At 42.2% G+C, this 20,145-nt stretch overlaps 1 protein-coding gene across 1 annotated transcript in view; it reads right to left on the reverse strand.

Annotated features, from left to right (window-relative positions):
- tgfb2 (transforming growth factor, beta 2) overlaps nt 1-14,173 on the reverse strand; it is a 38,355-nt gene extending 24,182 nt beyond the window's left edge. The window contains exon 1 of the mRNA XM_080039224.1: nt 12,781-14,173. Within this exon, the coding sequence (XP_079895350.1) occupies nt 12,781-13,123 (343 nt within the window). The 5' untranslated portion in view covers nt 13,124-14,173. The remainder of the gene's footprint in view (nt 1-12,780) is intronic.
- Between the last annotated feature and the right edge of the window lie 5,972 nt (nt 14,174-20,145).

Genomic DNA, 20,145 nt, shown 5'->3' on the forward strand with positions numbered 1-20,145 from the left:
TGCAGGTCCGTCACTCAGTCAGGGCCAAATACCCAGAGGTCTTAAAAGTGTTCAGCTCTTGCCTGCAGCTGCCTTCTTTCTCTCTCCTTCTCTCCGTCTCTCTCTCTCTCTCTCCTTCTCTCTCTCTACATTAGGATCCTGATTAAACATTTCTGGGACAAAAACAACTTGCTGTAGTTGGAATGCTGCGGATTTGCAGAAGAAAGTGCTAAAATGATGGTCAGTTACCATGAGGTCAACCATTACATAAATGTCGCTATTCCACAACATGGTATGAGATTCTACTCTACTCTACTCTACGATGCAAAAGTTACCTGGTACGTTTCAGAGCTGCTTGTCGTTCCCGGTTTATGTTCTACTTTCTTTCAAAACTGCGGTGTGCAAGGATGTTGGTTAAAGCTGGGGTATATGATTTCTGATTGGTCAAAGTTAACATGAGCTGACACTTTGACCAATCAGAGCGAAGCTCCGATTCTCTGTTCTTATTGGCTGTTGGGACTGTCCATTCACTTTGGCACAACTTTGTTGGTGTAGAGCGTGTCAGGGAGGGACCATAGGGGAGGGACCAAAGAGAACAAGTGGAGCGGTTGATGTATTTGGATTCAAATCTCTATCCCAAACGCCATTTTCTCCCCAAATCCTCCACCCCAGCTTTAACGTTACATTTTAATTAAAAAAAACACAATAAGACAATCTGCTATGACACAGCACATTTCCCTTTGTGGAAAAGGACCAAGAAACAAAAAATGAGACAATAATCGTCCTGATGAAGACTGAGTACAAACACACATAGGCGCTTACGTTAGCCGCTAGCGTCGCTGTGATGACCAGCTACACAGAGGCGGTACTATCATGGGTACTCTCTCGTAATGGAAACACCACCTCCAGAAAAGGAGCCAGTACCAGAGTCGAGTAGAATAGAGTAGAGTAGAGTCTAAAGGAGTGCGCCAATTTTCACACAGCACAAAAAGCGCCTCAATCCTTTAGTGGCTGAACAAAGAGCTTGTGGAGTAAATAACAGGTCAGAATACTTACTAAACTCTTATGCTCTCCGTTTGATAACCAAATTGAATTGCAATCTGATCAGTGAAGTGTTAAAGAATCAAATGTTTGGACCGAAGTGATTTTTTGTCATAACTGGAGCAGCCAAGTGCTTTTTGGGGACGTCTAGTAGTGTCTGAAAGCACCTGTCAATCACAGCCCACTTCAGACAGCTATTGGCCAGCTTTGTGGAGAGACCGAGGCGGGGTTTGAACTACTCTCTCAGGCTTCTTTTTCTTTTCTTTTTTTCATTCTTCGAATCACTGCTTTTCTAACTTTTCATGTGAAACGACCAGCAAAGGTATAATGTCTTCCAGCAGAGACTTGCAGCGTTAGATTGTGGTGGATGAAACCTCAAGATTGTGACACTATAAGAGAATGGGGTCACACTCTGTTTTCCATATGTTGTTACTGTAGTTTTTTAGGCACTTGGTTATAATGATTGTAGGAAACTTTTTTATTTGATTCAAATACCATACAGTCTACGCATCCAGCGTTGATTTTTTTAAATTTTTGCCTAAAATAAAAAACGGCATATTTCCATAACCATATGCTTTGAGTTTGCTTTAACAGAACAATAACATGTTGCACTTGCCACAAATTGATTTTTTAAGAGAAAACAAATAAAGCTGTTTGAAATTGATAAGTTGTTTTTTCCAGATATGTTTCAGAGAATTTTTGAGAATTCTTGTGTTGGCAGTGAACCCTATTCCACTTTTCTCAATAAAAAGCATAACCCTGGCATCATTACATTGTCAACAAATGTATCATTGCTAATGGTGTATGACAAGAAATGTATGACAGTATGCTAAAACCAAAGCATTGTGGTCATTTTTTGTTTGCTGCTGCAGAAATACAAATGTTATTTTTTTTCCCTGCATTTGTGTGGCCTTTGCCATGTGGGTTATTGTTTTATGACAACAGCGCATGTGTGGTCAGAGGCTTGAGCAGAACATTATCATATTATATGAAACATGATGAATCTAAGATCAAGTTTGCGTTCCGAATCGCATACTCTTTCTTTTTTCTATTCTACATACTACATCCGACGATAAAAATAATCTAGTTAGGATGCAGTAGGCATACTATTGGGACATACTTTGCTCTCTTATTTCATCATAACATTGCGCCTTGACCTTGCCTCTTGCTTTTATATCCGTCGCATCCCCGTTTGTTTTCATATGGAGGCTTCGTCGATGTGACGTCACTTCACGTGCGCACTGGATTGTGGGTCAGAATCGCCCAAATAGGATGCATTTTTTTAACACTAACAATCTTGGCCGCATAAAGTAGGACATCCGGGTACTTCTAACCATCCTAAATCTGGCCACAAGAATCGGGACATCCTAAATCTTTTTTCTACATACTATATAGTAGAAAGTATGCGATTCGGAACGCAACCCAAGTTCGAGTGCAAGAGCCAATGCTCTGTATATGCATGTCACAGTTTGAAATGGAACAGTTCATAATTTAAAATGTTTTGCTTTTTAGCTCACTCTCCTCTATCAGAAAAGTACGGAGACCCGCAAGGGACATGGGGGAAAACATTTATTTTGGTTGAAAAATAAATAAATCAAACCGTGTACATATTGTCTGTGTGTGTGTGTGTGTGTGTGTGTGTGTGTGTGTGTGTGTGTGTGTGTGTGTGTGTGTGTGTGTGTGTGTGTGTGTGTGTGTGTGTGTGTGTGTGTGTGTGTGTGTGTGTGTGTGTGTGTGTGGGTGGGTGTGTGGGTGTGTGTGTGTGTGTGTGTGAGAATGGTAAAATTCAAAAGAGTCTCCGGTCTTAATGGGATTTACCTGTATAAATAAAGGTTAAAAAAATAAATAAGTGTCAGCAAGGCGCTGGCATTGTGATTTTAAAGAACCTGGTGCCCATAACTATACACGTTCACTATCAAACATGAACACACACACACACACACACACACACACACACACACACACATGCATACCCTCCATTTCTCTGCCCTTCATACAATCTTTTAACAAATAGAACCAGAAGGGAGGGCTTATGCATCAAAACCTGATTTTGTGTCAGGTCTAGGAGGCTGAGCGCTAGCCTGGTTGCTATTTAAAAAAATTCAATCATTGTGGAATTGAGGCGCAGGCGTACAAACCTGATTTCAACTCACACGGATCAACATAATACTTGTAACACCAGTACCACTAACTTAAAAACAGGAACCATAAACCATTATCAGGTATCATATCTTAATGATCAGCATTTCATTGAATTAGTAGAGCTCATATTGAAACTACCTTTCAAAAAGTGCTTCACAGTTCAGGATCAAATGATGAAGGGAACGCAGGGAACGGGAAAAATAAATAATGATAAAAATGATCGATCAGATGCCTTATATTAAATTGATGCCTCTGAATTCCCCAAAGCAAGCTATACAGATGTTTAAACTGGGAACAGGAACCAGGAAAGCAGCACTGGCACCAGATTTGAGGCATTGATATCAGTATTAGGAGGGAAAACTCCAGCTTTGTTTTGGGTGGAGGTCAGGTGGATGCTCACTACTTGACCCTGCAGTAGACACACTTGCGAACGAATGGCTACTGCTTTTTTAGTCTTTCTGCTTTCCTTACAAACGTAACACATCCTTCCTGCTGGCTCTTTTAAACGGCCCTTATTAAAGAGGCTGTTCTGGAAAAACAACACTCTGTGTCCTGCCGCTGCGCTCCCCCTTTGGCAATTTACACACCACAGGAATGTCTCCTCATACTTCCAATACCTGAGCAGACAACAGTAAGCTCTACTATTAGATTACCAACTCTTAAAAAACATTTCATACTTTCAAGCAGACCAATTATTTCAGTTCCCCCTTTCATTTGCCTCAAATAGTGTTTACCACTATAACTTTTCATGCAATGCATTCACGCTGCAAAACGGATCTGTTTCCGAAACACCCACGTCATGCTTTATTTTAATGTGATTTTGCCAACACAAATGCTGTTAAAGAGCAGACTCAAAGTGTGTGTAATGTGGTGAATTGTTACCTGATGGGGGAGCTAATTACTGCCTTTGATTTCAGCCCACTAAATAAAAGCAAAGAGAGAAGCCCACATGTGGTCCACATTGGGCTTGGTAAATAAGCAGTAAATCTTTGGCTCACCGAGATCACCGCCGCCTGTTACAAACAGCCTGTCTTTAAACATTCTGTTTGAAATACAGGCCAGGCTTATTAGCGTTTTCTTACAGGATATTTACAGCAGTGGGCATGGGCACTGTGACACTGTCACATCCACTGAGGCAAGATGTGTGTGTGTGTGTGTGTGTGTGTGTGTGTGTGTGTGTGTGTGTGTGTGTGTGTGTGTGTGTGTGTGTGTGTGTGTGTGTGTGTGTGTGTGTGCGTGTGCGTGTGTGTGTGTGTGTGTGCGTGTGTGTGTGTGCGCGTGTTTGTGTGCCAGTGGTCTGACCAAAGATACTGTATCGTGTATACCAGTCAACCCTACAAACAAAGGACCCCATGTCTTTCCAGTACATGACTTTGGAATAACAATCTCTAACAAACCAGGTTTTTCAAAAAGCAACAAATGACACAATCATTTGAAGTTCACTTACTATAGTGCTCATTACAAAAACCCAAGTTTCACTGCATATCAACAGAAATTCTTCTTCAACTTTCCCAACAAGCAGAGTAAGAATATTCAGGCTTGAGGCTCTGTTCAAAACTTGGCCAAAGAAAGGAAAATCAGTGAGCCCTATTTTGTATATAACTCATAAAACAAGTTTCTTAATTCTTCCGAATGCAAGGGCATATCGTTGTAGAATAGAGTAGATGTAGAGTAAAAGTAGAGTAGAGTAAATATGATTTAGGTAATTATGCTATGAGGCTAACCATATGTAGTCCGATCAGTACACTGCAGTGGAATGGTCAACCTAGGAGCATGGCATAATGGTGGATCTCTATGTGGTGGCGGGTGAGCTGAAGAATAATCCGGTTCAGTGGGTTATAAAGGTCTTTTGGCTCAATGCCAGGGGTAAGCAAGCTAACCGGCTGTCACTGTGTGAATGGACTCCAGCTTTTTCTGTTGTTGTCATATCATTTGTTTACAACTTGGCATAGTTATTCATGCCACATATTAAATGGACTGCAGTGATATTGCGTTTTTATCCAAAGTGTTGGACTCAGAGCACTTTTGCCTGTCTCACACACACACACACACACACACACACACACACACACACACACACACACACACACACACACACACACACACACACACACACACACGCACGCATGCACCCACACACGCACACACACTCATGCAACAATGGTAGTAGCAGGCCTAAAGACATTGTCTGAGACCAAGCAGGTTTTTAGCCTATCCAAGCCAGGGACAGATGTGCTTTGTCAGGATGTTTCACACTGTTAGGAGTCTGATCCCACAGGAACAACACAACACTGCTACTTTTACATCTACGCCAGAGGGTCATGAGTAGCATACAGTCTGCTGGACTATGAGCAAAACATGTCACGCAATCAAAATTAAATAAAAACATTTCATTAACTTCACTGAAATAATGGAGTCACATCAGGACCAATGAGACATGATCAGTGGTATCAACACTATCCAGCACAAGATGAGGCACAGAGCATGGCACAAAGGAAACACACTGTATGGCTGGATGTCACCCACATGCAGAGTGGAGCAGGGAAAGCTTGGCAAAATGTGACAGCTGTTATTTCATTGGTTGTACATTGAAACTGACCAATGAACAAGGTCCAAGTTAAACTAATCAGACTCTGAGCACATGGTATAAGAAAAAAATAAAAACACTAAGGCAACTGAGGCACACACACACACCAGTTAGTCGCGGCAGGTGTGGCGGCACACATATTAAACAATGGCTGTATTGCCCTGTAAGAGGCCAAGGGAGGCAATGCTTGCCTATACTCAGATAATGCCTGATATATCTCTACATCACAACGTCATTGTCATGTGACCTTTACAAGCTAAACAGTGCCCATGTTTTGTTTTCTAATGGTCTTAATCATTAAAAGATAACAAACTCATTGTAACGTAATGGAGTGTCTCATTATGTCAAAATGTTAGGCAGTTCAGTAGATTAATGGCATTTCTAAAGTTGGGAGAAAGCTTGATTAAAATAAGACAATATGGATCAAGCTTAAAATAAATGCTGGTAAAACTTTACAATAAGGGTACATAAATTAACAGTTAGTTAAAGGTGAAGTAAGCGATTTATTTATGTTAATATAAGTGTTAAATCGCTTTATTCATACAGTGATCACTTACATAGTGTGCGCGTTTCATAAAGCCGATCTCTCAGTCACCCGCTCTGCATGTAATCGGGGATCCCAAAACTGATAACCAATCAGAAGAGAGAATGCTACAAACCAGCACCCGTCTCACTGACGGTGCACGTGCAGAGCGACAGACGGGTGAATGTGTATGCGCCTACAATGGCGGAGCAGGAAAAAATGCTTCCCAATGTCTGTTTTGATGGTTTTTCTCATGTTTTATCACACTTACTTATCTGAGATGATGCTAGATAACTCGCTGCTTGAAGACCGCAGTGCATTAATGTGGTGACGTGGGGACGAGGGAGGGGACTGCTAACTGCAGTAACTGACAGGAAGTTAGCCAAACTGACCATTCCGCTTACTGAACCTTTAAGGCTTAGTTAAGGCTTAATAATCATTAAGTTTTTGTTAATAACTGCTTAGTACATGCTTAAAAGGCATTACCTAACTGTTATGCTTAACTAACAATTAGTTAACCTAGCATAGTTATTGCCTCACCAAGCATTAACTCACCATATATAACTAAGCATTGACAGTTAGTCAATGCTTATAAGCATTTATTGTTAAAGCTGGGGTATATGATTTCTGATTGGTCAAAGTTAACATACGCTGTACACTTTGACCAATCAGAGCGAGGCTCCGATTCTCTGTTCTTATTGGCTGTTGGGACTGTCCATTCACTTTGGCACGACTTTGTTGGTGTAGAGCAGGGGTGCCCATTACGTCGATCGCGATCTACCGGTCGATCGCGAAGGCATTGTGGGTAGATCGCATGGCATTCTTTAAAAAAATAAAATGGCTTTTACTGACTTTTACTGGCTCAATATAGGCTCCTAATCTTTGAAGGCCCCGAACAACTTTATTTAAAAAAATAAACAATTGACTGGCTCATTATGCCCCTAACCTTAGTAGGTATAGGGCCATACAGAGATCTGGCACTAGTACATTTTTGATATTTATTAAATTACATTGTTTGTGGCTACGAAGATCAGGGGCCTGTATTGAGCTATACTGTATAAAAAAAAAAAAGACTTCACAGAGAGATTTTTTAAACCTGTAAATGTTTTCTTTCTGCTTTTTGGTAATTCTGTGTCCACAAATTATCCCAGAAAATAGTACTAAATAGCTCACATAGGACACAGTTGATTTAGCCTTAGTATTCTTCTCAAAATGCACCAGATTGATACATTTTACTTTAAAAGTTTCACATTTTACTTTTCTTCCAGGGGGGCATGCCCCTGGACCCCCCTAAAAGGCCCTTAGTCCCCACCATAGCCTCCCAAATTACAGTGAGAAATACTGTATTACGGGGGCGCCCTTAGCTCATTTGGTAGGGCGTCCCCCCCCATGGGCCTCTGCCAGCAGCGGACCCGGGTTCGATTCCAGCCCGTGGTCGTTCTCTGCATGTCACTCCCCTCTCTGCCCCATATCAACTCTGTCTCTACACTATCAATAAAAGCATAAAAATGCCAAAAAAATACTGTATTACCTTAAAATTATGTTTATTAATCAAAATAAATATTACACGTTTTGTGTTGTAAGACGGACTCTCAGGGGGCCTACGAAACCTCTCAGCCCCAGGGCCTAATATGTTTTGCATTTTTATAGATAGGTAGATCTTCTTGACTTGGTCATTATAAAAGTAGCTCACAAGCTGAAAAATTGTGGGCACCCCTGGTGTAGAGCGTGTCAGGGAGGGACCATAGGGGAGGGACCAAAGAGAACAAGTGGAGCGGTTGAGGTATTTGGATTCAAATCTCTATCCCAACTGCCATTTTCTCCCCAAATCCTCCACCCCAGCTTTAAGTAACTAAGCATCAAGTAAAAGTTAACTAATGTACATTTATTGTAAAGCATTACCGAAATGCTGGTTCCTACATTTCCCATGATGCAACCATACCACCTCTTTTTTTCGAAATCCACACCACCAGTTTTTTGTGACGAACCTGCAAAGCGACATCACTCTGACGCTATCACAATGACATCATCGGTGGGATTATTTGGACTCCTCCAGTACAGAGCCATGAGAAGACATTGTGTAACTCTTTTTCACACGCCAAGTAGAATTCTCAATTCTAACATTTGTGTGCAAGATTGGTTGAATTCCCCTTTAACTTGCGATGTCTGTATAACTTAAAAGTTATAAGCAAACCGTGCAGGCTCCTGCAGATACAGGATGGGAAGGGATAGGGGGTTGGGGTGTGTGTATGTGTGTATGTGTGTATGTGTGTGTGTATGTGGGTGGGGGGGATCCTATACTTCTAAAGCCCAGCAACTGAACTCATACTGGAATTTTCCATGAAGCGCGGGGGCATGCAGGGTATACACACATAATGCCTCACTGCTATCTGGGTTTAAATAGATGACCTGGGAGAGAGTGTCTCGAATACCATTTGCCAAGCTTTTTTTCTTCTAAGTTTCCTAGGCTGTTGTGCCCTTACATTCTTGCCTATGAGGACTTCCTGGTGCCTAACCAAATAAGGCCTATAATACCCTGTGTGTGAGTGTGAATGTGTGAGTGTGTGTCTGTGCATGTGTGTGTGTTTGTGCATGTGTGTGTGTGTGTGTGTGTGTGTGTGTGTGTGTGTGTGTGTGTGTGTGTGTGTGTGTGTGTGTGTGTGTTTGTGCATGTGTGTGTATGTAGCTGTTTGTGCCTGGTTGCGCGTGTGTGAGTGTTTTTGTGTGTGGGTTTGAGTGTGTGTCTGTGTGTGTGTGCGTGTGTGCATGTGTGCGTGTGTGTGTGTGTGTGTGTGTGTGCGTGTGTGTGTGTGTGTGCGTGAGCGTGATATTCACTCACGCTCACTTGTCAAGTGAAAAGGGGACTGAATAAATAGAAGCCGAATGGGGGCAACTGCTTGATCTCTCTGCTGTCAAAAGTCTGTCTCCAGATGTGTGTGAGTGTGTGTGTGCGTGTGTGAGTCTGTGTCTGTGTGTGTGTGTGCGTGTGTGTGTGTGTGTGTGTGCGTGTGTGTGTGTGTGTGTGTGTGTGTGTGTGTGTGTGTGTGCGTGCGTGTGTGCATGTGTGCATGTGTTTGTGTGTGTGTGTGAGGACCTGGTCAGTGTCACCAGTTCACATGAATGGGGAGTCAAATGCTGGCATCGTTCCTCCCTGCCGTGTTGACTCAGTATTATTTATACCCCGGTAAAAAAAATGCTTCCCTCACTGCACTCTTGGCACAGGGCCCGACCTATTCATATTTAAGGTATTTACACAAGAGGGCTGGGCCAAGCATAACAGTTAATGCAAGACTACACCTCAGGGGCATACAGAATGTTGTGCTAATTTCTTTTTTTTTTTTTAATCTTTTTGTGCTTCAGTTCACATGCTTGCATTTCTGATATAAAGGGGCACACCATATATGGCAGAGCACATTGGGGATTAATGGCACCACAGTTCCATCTTATATGATCTTATCGTTTCTACAGCCCATGTCTATCTTTGATCTGCCAAAGGGAATAATTCATCTTCTCAACATGGGAGGTCAAAGGTCAGGAACTGTCAGCTTAGAAACTAAACTCATGACCTCTGCTACTTAAAGGATTAGTACACAAACAGGGCTTCCTTTTGCATACTTGTGTGTTGTGATGAATTCATAAATAAAAGTTTAAGCAGTTCAACACATCACACTCACACAATCTTTTTTTCTATTTTTATTCTATTTCTGTCACATAAGTTTAAGGTGTCAGCATGCATTTTAGTTAGATCTGTGAAAAATGTTAGAAAATCTTTTAGGCAAGGCATCACTGTCTGTACTATTTGTTCGCTCAAAATAGATCAAGTGTAATATACACAGCTAAGGCTTTATAAACGGGCATGTTGCTAGGCCCCCTTGGTTTACAATCCAGTTTACAGAGCCTAGGCTGTGTATTTACTCCAGATTTATTTTCAGCGCACACACGGTACGGACGGGTAGCGGATCGTGAATAGATATTCGCTGATTTTGACAAAAAATTATTTTGACAACAGGCATTCTCCAGAATCACTGACTCCACCTTTAAGACTGACACTAGTGTAAATAGATAAAGGGTTGCTCCACCAATTTTACATATACAAATCCTAAAATGTCCACATGAATATATCCTACTTACGGCAAAAATGAACCTTGTGTTTTTACGTCACCTTGTGCTATACACACACATTCTGGGTAGGCGAAATGTAAGTGGTTGAGTATGAACATCTATACGTAAAGGGGTGAGCAGTTAAAATGCTGTACATTGGGACAAATGGGCCTTGACAGATTGAGGAAGATATTCATCGAAGTGATTTTTTAATATTGCCAGGCAGACGCATTTTCTCGAGGAAAAGAAAAATTGAAAGTGACTTGACAGATGCTGAAAACTGAGTGAGAGCATGTCTGAGCTGTCTGAAGGGCATCGTGCCAGTGGGAAGATTCATAAACAGCTAACCAAAAGCTCACATGTCAGCACAAAATTCTCTCTCAAGTGATGAGAATGTCTACATTAAAACTCAAGTTGGAGCTTATACACACCAGCAAATTGGCTATCCAAGAAAAGAAAGGAAAAGAGAAATACAAGTTTGGAAGAAGTTTCTACTACACACAGTAGAAGACGTATACTCAACTTTTCCGGACCGCTGGCTAAGAAATCTCTGACTCAAAAAAGGTTGTGAAACGTTGTCCAACATAAAGAGTTGGGGGTGAATTGGGTTTCAGTGATTGTATTATAGCGAATGTATCAATGATTCTTATCAAGATGATGGCTTACACAATAACAGTCAAAGGAAAAAAAATCTTGGATCACTGTGGTCTCTGTCTGCTCGGAAATCTGAAGACAATATCATCACGTTGTGTTTAGTTCACTTACTCCTAATTTTGAATCTGCAAAAAGCCCCATGTGCTTGTTTGAAGACACTACAGGCAAATACATATTATTTTCAACTTTTTTTGGTACATTTTGAGATTTTTGTCTATGTTGCTTTCATGACATGTCTTCTTTCATAGTATAAATCAAAGGTCCAACATGTACAGTATATTCAGGTGTTTATTTGACTAAATCTTGTCTGTTTGGATTTTAAAGAGATGCAAATGTACACATGATTAGTCACATATGTAAATATGTAATCCAGATTTTTTTTTTTAAGTCAGTTCAACTAGCAAAGTTTCATCATGATGTGTAAGTTAAGTATTGTACCCTATTCACCTGCAGTCTTGCCTCAATGAGCTATTTAATGATGCTTTAAACCTTGCTGTATGAAGACTATTCCTACGAAGGAAAGCAGTGAGACGGACAAAGCAGATGACCACTGGGGCCTGGGTCTATTGTGCACTTCCAAACAGCTGAGATACTACTGTACTGTTTATTTGAAAACATCTTGACTGTTGCAAAAGGGTCATTTCACCAAATCGTTAGCCTCGTAGGCGTAGCATAATTGCCTAATATAAATCATATTTACTCTACTCTACTTTTACTCTACATCTACTCTACTCTACATCTACCCTACTCTATAACCCTTAAAATATGACTTAGGCAATTATGCTATTAGACTAACCAAAAGTAAATGTAGAGTATAAGTAGAGTAGAGTAAATATGATTTAGGCAATTGTGCTATGAGGCTAAAGAAATTACAAAAAAGAAAAAAACACTCAACAGGGATTACAATGGAATGACAGGTTAATGTAGCCATGATGATCAAGGAAAAGACATCTGCTCCACATGTTAAATGTGAACGCACAGCACATTGGCTCGCTCGGCTGACGGCCCTGCAGAACTCTGTGACTTGGAGGGAGAAGTTGTTGATGTCTAAGAACTCGCGGCTCCCCTCCAACTCCCCCCCACTCTATCTGGAAGCGTTCCCTCGCGCTCATCCAGCACCAGCATGACGGGATACATTTTCCAAGACAATCACAAACACACGTGACCACGCACATAGGGACGGACACTTGTGACCTAATGCTTTTAAATGTCACACTTCAGGTCACATCATAGGGTTCCAATGTCACACTTCAGGTCACATCATAGGGTTCCAAATACACACACACACACACACACACACACACACACACACACACACACACACACACACACACACACACACACACACGTTTGTACAGCTATAGGCACCTTGTGAGGACATTCGTTGACACAATGCAGTCCCATGCCCCTTACCCTAACCCTTACCCACTAATTGCATTTACCCCAACCCTTACACTTAACCTGATATAAACCTAATTCATACCTGAACCCATAAACTTTTACCCTTAACCCTCAAACAGCCCTTTGAAGGCCTGTTCCCAAAGTGAGAATTGGCCCAAATGTCCTCACTTTCCACAGGTATAAACTCAAATGGGTTCTCACAAAAAATTGTACAAGTACACACACACACACACACACACACACACACACACACACACACACACACACACACACACACACACACACACACACACACACACACAGACACGACGCACACACACATACACACAAACGACGCACACACATCACTTACTCTCTGAGGGGTAGAAGGGCTGCATGTCGATCTTGTGCACCTCCTTGGCGTAGTATTCCTCCTCGCTGCGCTGGCGCTCGCAGGTCGCCGCCCGCTCGTTGGCCTTCTCCAGCAGTAGGTCCCTCGTGCTGTTGTAGATGGCGACGATGTCCCGGGACACCTCCTCGGGCTCGGGGAAGTCCTCTGGCGGGTTGGTGAGCTTGAGCTTGCTCAGGATCTGGCCCCGGATGGCCTCGATGCGCTTCTTCTTGAACTGATCCATGTCCAGCGTGCTGCATGTGGACAGGCTGAGCGCCACGGTGGCTAAGTACGTGAGGAGGAGACTGACTATACACAGGTTCATCTTCCCCTCCGGCCAAGTCGTCAAAATCTCAAAATAAAATAAAATAAACTGATTCTGGGAAGAAAATGAAAATGAAAAAATATTCACCAAAGCGATTTTAAATATCGCCAGGCAGACGCAGTTCTTGTGAGAAATAAAATCAAAGTGGAGAGCATTTACGCATGCACACGAGCCAAGTGGCCCCGAAGAGTTCCTGGAGAGTCGTTACGAAACGGTTCTTCTAACGCCCCAGTTTCAGTAAAGTGTACCTGAAAATCCATTCAACTCGTCTCGGACCGCAAAGAAAAGAGAGAACCGTTATACGGTCAGAAGGGATCACTCCACGGATCTATTCACCGGTTGACGGTGAAGACGCAGCGAGAGACGTGCGTAAAGGTGCAGCCCAATGGTGCCGGAGGAGGACGCGCGGCGGGCATCGGGCGGCTCTGGAATCTATGGATAGAAAGAACAGGCGAGTTAAAAACACTGGAGGGCTTCTCGTCAGCGGGACGCACAGCCGTGGAGCCTGCGAGAGAGAGAGCACACCTCCACCGCATCAGAGCGCTCGGCTCGCTTGCTCCTCAAACCTCAACCGCACTTCAACCCGACACCAAGCCCGCGGGCTCCGATCGCTTTCTGTCGGCCAAACTTCAACGTCTTGATATGCAATTCATTCCATTTTTTCCACCCCTATACAAATATCAAAGTTGTTTTTTTTTACAACATAAACACTCCAGCGCGGTCCTGGCGTTTGGCTGCGACGCAAGGTGCCAACTTTGTATGTTGTCTAGTTATGCTGAAGCGTCAAGGGCGAAATTAAAAAATCCATACAAAGTTGATATTTCAGGTTGAAAAAGTATTCCTTTAAATGTAACTCAGCAACAAAAAAAACAACAACTCGGGAGTTTGCCTTCGGTTGCGACTGCGGAGCGCTTTTTCACGCGTCTTCCCTCACCCCATCTAGTTGTGGAATGGCTCGTCTTTTGCGCGTGCCAAGCAGGCAGCAGTGGCCGCCCGGAGGAGATTTATAAGGGACTAACGTTACCACGTGCTCCCCCCACCGCCCGCTTCAAACCGAGCCTGTGGTCATCACTGTCGGAGGAGAAGGGGACCCCTTGAATTCCACGTTACGAGACGATTTATTGTAAATAGGAGCGCTCAGTGTGCCCACTGGGACAGCGCCGCAACGGCTAATGGGCCCTGGTGCGTAGAGACGCAGGGTCCTAAAGCCGGTCAGAGCCATCGTCAATCTAAAACCTTAGGCTTTTTCAGAACGATCACTCTCGTTTTCTGCTCTTCACTTGTTACAGTTAATTGTTTCTATTAGTATTCAAACCATAGTGTGTCTTTACTTTACCTACTCAGCCTAGTTTTGTTTTTTTAAGTTTGTTTGAAGGTGATTAGATACATGTGGTGTTAATAAATAGGCTCTGTAAACTGGTATGTAAACAAAGGGTATAAGGTGGGCACCATAGCTAGCCGCATGCCCATTTACAGAGCATATAGGCTGTGTATTAACACTGTATTTTTTTTTTATCAGCGCACATGCACTACGTACAGGTAGCGGATCGTCAGGAGCTATTCACAGATTTTGACAAAAAACAGATTTTGAAAACAAATGTTCTCCAGAATGGCTGACTCCACTTTTAAATGCATTAGTCCACATCCAAAACAATGAAAAACACATGTTCCTTCAGCACACAGATGATGTGTCAAAATGGACCATATCTTCAAAACACAAACAATATCTCTGTAAAACCCACTTTAACTTTAAAAAAAATATATTATTTCATTATTTAGTGCCAAGACAAATGATCTCCTTCGCACTGTAAGATGGTTTCCTGGACATTATCTTTTTCTTGCTCCACATAAGTCTCTGATCATGTCTGTGTGCAGGTGAATGGAAACACAATTGACACCGTCATGTGGTGCGGAGTGGAAGTCTGCTGCGTTCCAAATCACTTACTTTTTCTTTTTATTACACTTCATACTAAAGTACAGAAGAGTTTTAGGGCCTCAGGAGAGAGAAAAAAATCAGATAAGGATGCTTCTTTTTCATTATGTCGAGAAATGTCAAGAATTAAGACAAATACTCCAGAATCCTATTGGAGTTAGTGGGGCATTTATGTGTTTTCAGCATACTACAATTGATGTGCATGTATTGGGACATCCTAAATCTTTTTCTGGCGTTCTAAACAGTAGGTAAGTATGGAGATTGGAACGCAGGGTAAATCATTTTACGTGAGTTCCTTTCACTACTGCCTTATTCATCTCAAGTTAAACATTTGTAAATTCCGCTCAGTGGCAGCATGTTGTCGGCAGTGTTTGTTGGAGCAGAGTGAGACCTCCCAAGCAGACCTGATCATCTGACATCTTTTTTGTAAATGTTAGAAAATCTCAGAGCGGATTTAGTTTGACCAAATGAGGGAAATGTCTTCACTGTCATCTGTCTGCTGATTGGATTGTGTCAGATATTACTGTACAGGGACCAGATGGCTGCTCCTACACACACACTCTGAGCATATACTGTGTTGCCAGCTTGATTTACGCCTCCCCCTCCCCCCCGCCCCCTCAGTAAATAAAAAGAAGCACTTTTCTATTGTTTGCTTAAACACCTGGCGCCGACCCTCCACACTCTTTCTGCTTGACCAAAGCCGACCATCCATCAGTCCTGACAGCCGCTCTCTGACTCTCTGCATCCAGACACTGCTGCAAACCAGATGCGGTCACTAAATCAGATTCAGTACCGTGTGTGTGTGTGTGTGTGTGTGTGTGTGTGTGTGTGTGTGTGTGTGTGTGTGTGTGTGTGTGTGTGTGTGTGTGTGTGTGTGTGTGTGTGTCTTAGGCTAAACACCTGTTCCACGTATAGCGAAAAAAGCTGAAGGAACATACAAGATAGGGATTTCTTTTAATGTATTATCCAGTTCATGTGCAAAGCTTTAGAAGGCAGAGTCAGCAATTCTGGAGAACAGTTGTCGAAATCACTTTTTGGGTCGAAATCAGTGAATATCTCCTCATGATACGTTATCTGAACATATATGTGTGTGTGCTGAAAAAGGAAATGGTGTTCAAACACAGCTAAGGCACTGTAAACTTAAGCTGTGTATTAACACTGGACACTTTTTCTTTCAGTGCACACACAGTAGGGACAGGTAGTTGAGTTATATGAGATATTGACTTGATTTTGACAAGTAGGCTATAGCGTTCTCCAGAATCGCTGACTCCACCTTCAACTGGATGTTCTCTGTACCAATCTGTACATGGGCTTTTAGTTAACGGAAACCTGAACCTCCAAGAATCTTTACCACACGGATTACCTTTTGTAAATTGTGTTTGTGTCACGATGAATACAAATTGCAGCCTATGGATTGTTAGAAATACATCTGTAATGACCTAAAAAGGAAATAAATAAATAAATAAGTCATTCAGAAACTATCACAGACATTTTATGGAGCCCTTGGTACCTTAGGACCATCATTTATTTTGCAGGTCAGAGTTCACTGTTGTCTAACTTTGAAAGAAGCAGGCTGATGCAGTTACGTGTTTTAGAAATAGAGTCATATTTCTGTCAGTGCGTCATCATGACAATCCTTTCGGGGGCTGTGGTGGTGGTGGTGGGGTCGTTCCATTGAACAGCGAGGGCTAAATATGGAAACCAAAGTTCTAGAACAAACACATTCAAAAAAGCCGTTGGTTTTCGGGGCAGCGGTTTAAAAACTAGCCAGCTGGCTGGTGGCTCTGAGCAGTGTCAGAGTGAGACAGAGACAGAGTGGAAGGTGGTAAATGAGGCGACACAGCGGCCCGTTCCCCCCCACACCCCCCAGGCTTGTGTGTGTCAATATGGGCCAGGATAACTAAGGCTGGCATACCAGAGCGGCCGGCTGCAAGGGCTGCGTTCCAAATCGAATACTTTCTTTTAGCATGCAGTATAGGCACACATTGGGTTCACTTTAACTCGTCTATATCATAACATCGCGCCGTGAACTCGCCTCTTGCTTTTCGCTGTTTTTTTCTCTCACTTGCATTGGATTGTGGGTCAGAATTGCCCAAAAAGCAAGTTGATGTCAACACTAAAAATCATGACCAGATGTAGTAGGGCATCCAGGTATTTATAAGCAAGCTGCATCTGACCACAAGAATTGAGACCTAAATATCCTAAATATTTTTCGATCATACTAAATAGCATGAAAGTGTGGGTATTGGAAGGCAGGCTAGATTTTTCAGTCGTGAGTTCAGCAATGTGGCTTTATAATTGGTTCAAATTAAAAAACAGCTAGGATGGTGGTAGGATGGCCTAGACTCTAGAGCAGGGGTCTCCAACAGGTCGATCGCGAGCTACCGGTAGCTCGCGGGCGGGTTTTCAGTAGCTCGTCTGATAGGTTGACCGACTTGTAAAAAAAAAAAAAAGAAAAAAAAATTTTTTTTACAAGTTAAAAATCTGATGAAGGTAAATGCACCTCTTCCCATGGTCAAAACTTTGCGATTTGCGGTAAATAAATGTTCACATGTGTCTCAAAGCGTTTCTCTATCAGCTGGTGTGTGTGCTGCTCTGCGGCTCTGCATGCGGCCATGCATAACTACGGCATGCACTGTCTTTGACCTTTGCATAAATGTATTTAATCATTTTAAGGGGAAAACACATTGTATTTAGTTATTTGTAAAACAGCCTGCTATAGTAGCCATACAAGATTTATTTTCTGAATTTCAATGCTGCTTTATTTTTACGTTTTAAATTGGGAAATACATGTTCCAAAACGACCAATAACCTCTGTATTTAAAAAGAAATCAAGCAAGTAGGCTAATAATAACCATTAATGAATTATAGCCTATCGCATCACAGTAGGCCTAATTGTCCACAGTAATCTCACAACAGCCCCTATCTAAAAAGGAACTTTAAAAATGTACAACTGTAAGGTCAGTTGTCTGTTTTATTCAAATAAACAGTTGTTTATTTCTGTAGTGCGTATTGGCATCTTTGAGCAAAATACCCCCAAAATCTCCTCCACACCTGGGTGGTGACCACCTTGACTAAGACATTTCCTGGGGAAACACTGTTGCGTCACAATAAGAAGTGTAATACAGACATTGATGTCAATTTTCACTGATACGTGGCCCACAAAAAGTGTAAAGTAATGTGTTCTTGGACCTTTGATGGGAAATTATTTATGATAAGCATTGGGTATTGCAATTTCACACATGTACAAACAGAAGCTTAATTCATTTGATGTGTGCTATGTAAATAAATATAAGCGATTTGATACAAGTAGCTCTTGGCCACTTTAATTTTTTCAAAGTAGCTCTCAGTTGAAAAAAGGTTGGAGACCCCTGCTCTAGAGGAAAGGTGGACGACCACCAACCATGAGGTCGCTGGTTCGATCCCCGACACCGGACAGGAGGGTGTTAGTTGTAAAACCAGTAGTGCCTGGTATTACGTCTACGGTGCCCACCATCTCTACCATTGTGTCCTTGAGCAAGACACTTAACACCAAACTGCTCCATGGGCGCTGTACTAACGGGTGACCCTGTGCTCTGATACCCTCCGAAGAGTGGTAACTTGAGAGGTGATATGCGGAAAGACTCATTTAAATGTACCCATTGACTAATAAAGTAACTTAACTGTCGGAGTTTCATTGATGGCCAATGTTCCTTAGGGAACCTTAATAGGTAAGTGAATAAAGTCAAAATCAATGTCCTGTAGCATTCCACTCTTCACTAGCCTGGCCAGACCTGCCTGATCTTGTGAACTTCACATTTGTTTCTCTCCCACAGCTCAGTCTGGCCTTTCTCCAATCTCTGTGGGGATCAAACAATGACCTGGCCAATCAGGACCCACGTTCAGAACCTTATTTTTTGTTTCTCATTAATTATTATGAATACATTTTGGTATTGGTCGACCACAGTAATAGACTGGTACTACCAGACCATCGTACTTCATTTCATTTGTACAGAAGGTCTGGAACTGCTCTATTTGGCAAACGTTCACTCACTTAGAGGTGGGTGGGTGTCTGTTGAAGATTAAAACTATTGGATCTGCCCAGTGCCACTCTGGATCAGCCAACCAATCGCATAACGTTTGGTTGCAGCATTCAACTGAAACTGGAGCGCAACTTCGACGTCATCGTTCTCAGCCACTCGCTCTGTTCGCTGATTGGACGGACGAAAATTTTCCTGAGCTCAAACAAGTGAATTCCCCGCAGCCCCAGGCTGACTAGTGAAGGGAAAATTAAATTTGGGCGGAAGTAGGTAGGCGGGCGGAGCCAGGCTACCACAGTAACACACTCATAGGACGAATAGAGCTCTCCATCGGTCAAAACATTAAATAATTTATATGTTTCAGTTGGCAACAAGTTATTGAACCCTAACTGATGCAGTGAATAGCTTCTTATTTCTTAAACAACCATGTCAGCAGACATATGATGTGGTTTTGGAAAATATGTAGCTGTTTCAGAACGGTGAAATGATTGGCCTGCATCAAACATATAAATCTACTTAGAAGATGAAACTACTAAAATCTGGTTAAGAAGATATGTCTAATGCATTATTAAAACTTGGATAGATAGTGGTGAACCATCATCTTTGAGGTAGAAATGAAATCGGAAAAAACTATTTAATGATCATGATGGGCGAAAATCGACAGTAGAACTCCTTGCTTTGTTTAATAGTGAAAGTATGGACTTTTCCACACGCACAATGCGAAGAGAACATAAGGGATATGGACTATACAGCTGTGTAGGCTTAAGACAACCACTTATCAGTGGGGCTTATCAGGAAAAAAGCTTCAATTTGCCAGGGAGCATACAGATTGGACTCTGGTCTAGGTTCAAGAACCTTATGTGCCAAAAAAAGCTTATCAAAATGTGTTAATGCAAATATGTGCCGTAATCAAAGCTTAAGACGGTCCAATGAAAGATTTGAGTGAGTGACTTTCCTTTTCGGCCGGCAGTGGCTACTGGCAACAGGTTATATTATCATGAAAGAATATAAAGGGCCATCCCATAAAGGTTCAGTCTTCAAAAGTAGTAATGGGGTGAGGCTCACCACTT

The sequence above is a fragment of the Ammodytes marinus genome, assembly GCF_949987685.1.
Source record: "Ammodytes marinus genome assembly, chromosome: 13".
Taxonomy (NCBI): domain Eukaryota; kingdom Metazoa; phylum Chordata; class Actinopteri; order Uranoscopiformes; family Ammodytidae; genus Ammodytes; species Ammodytes marinus.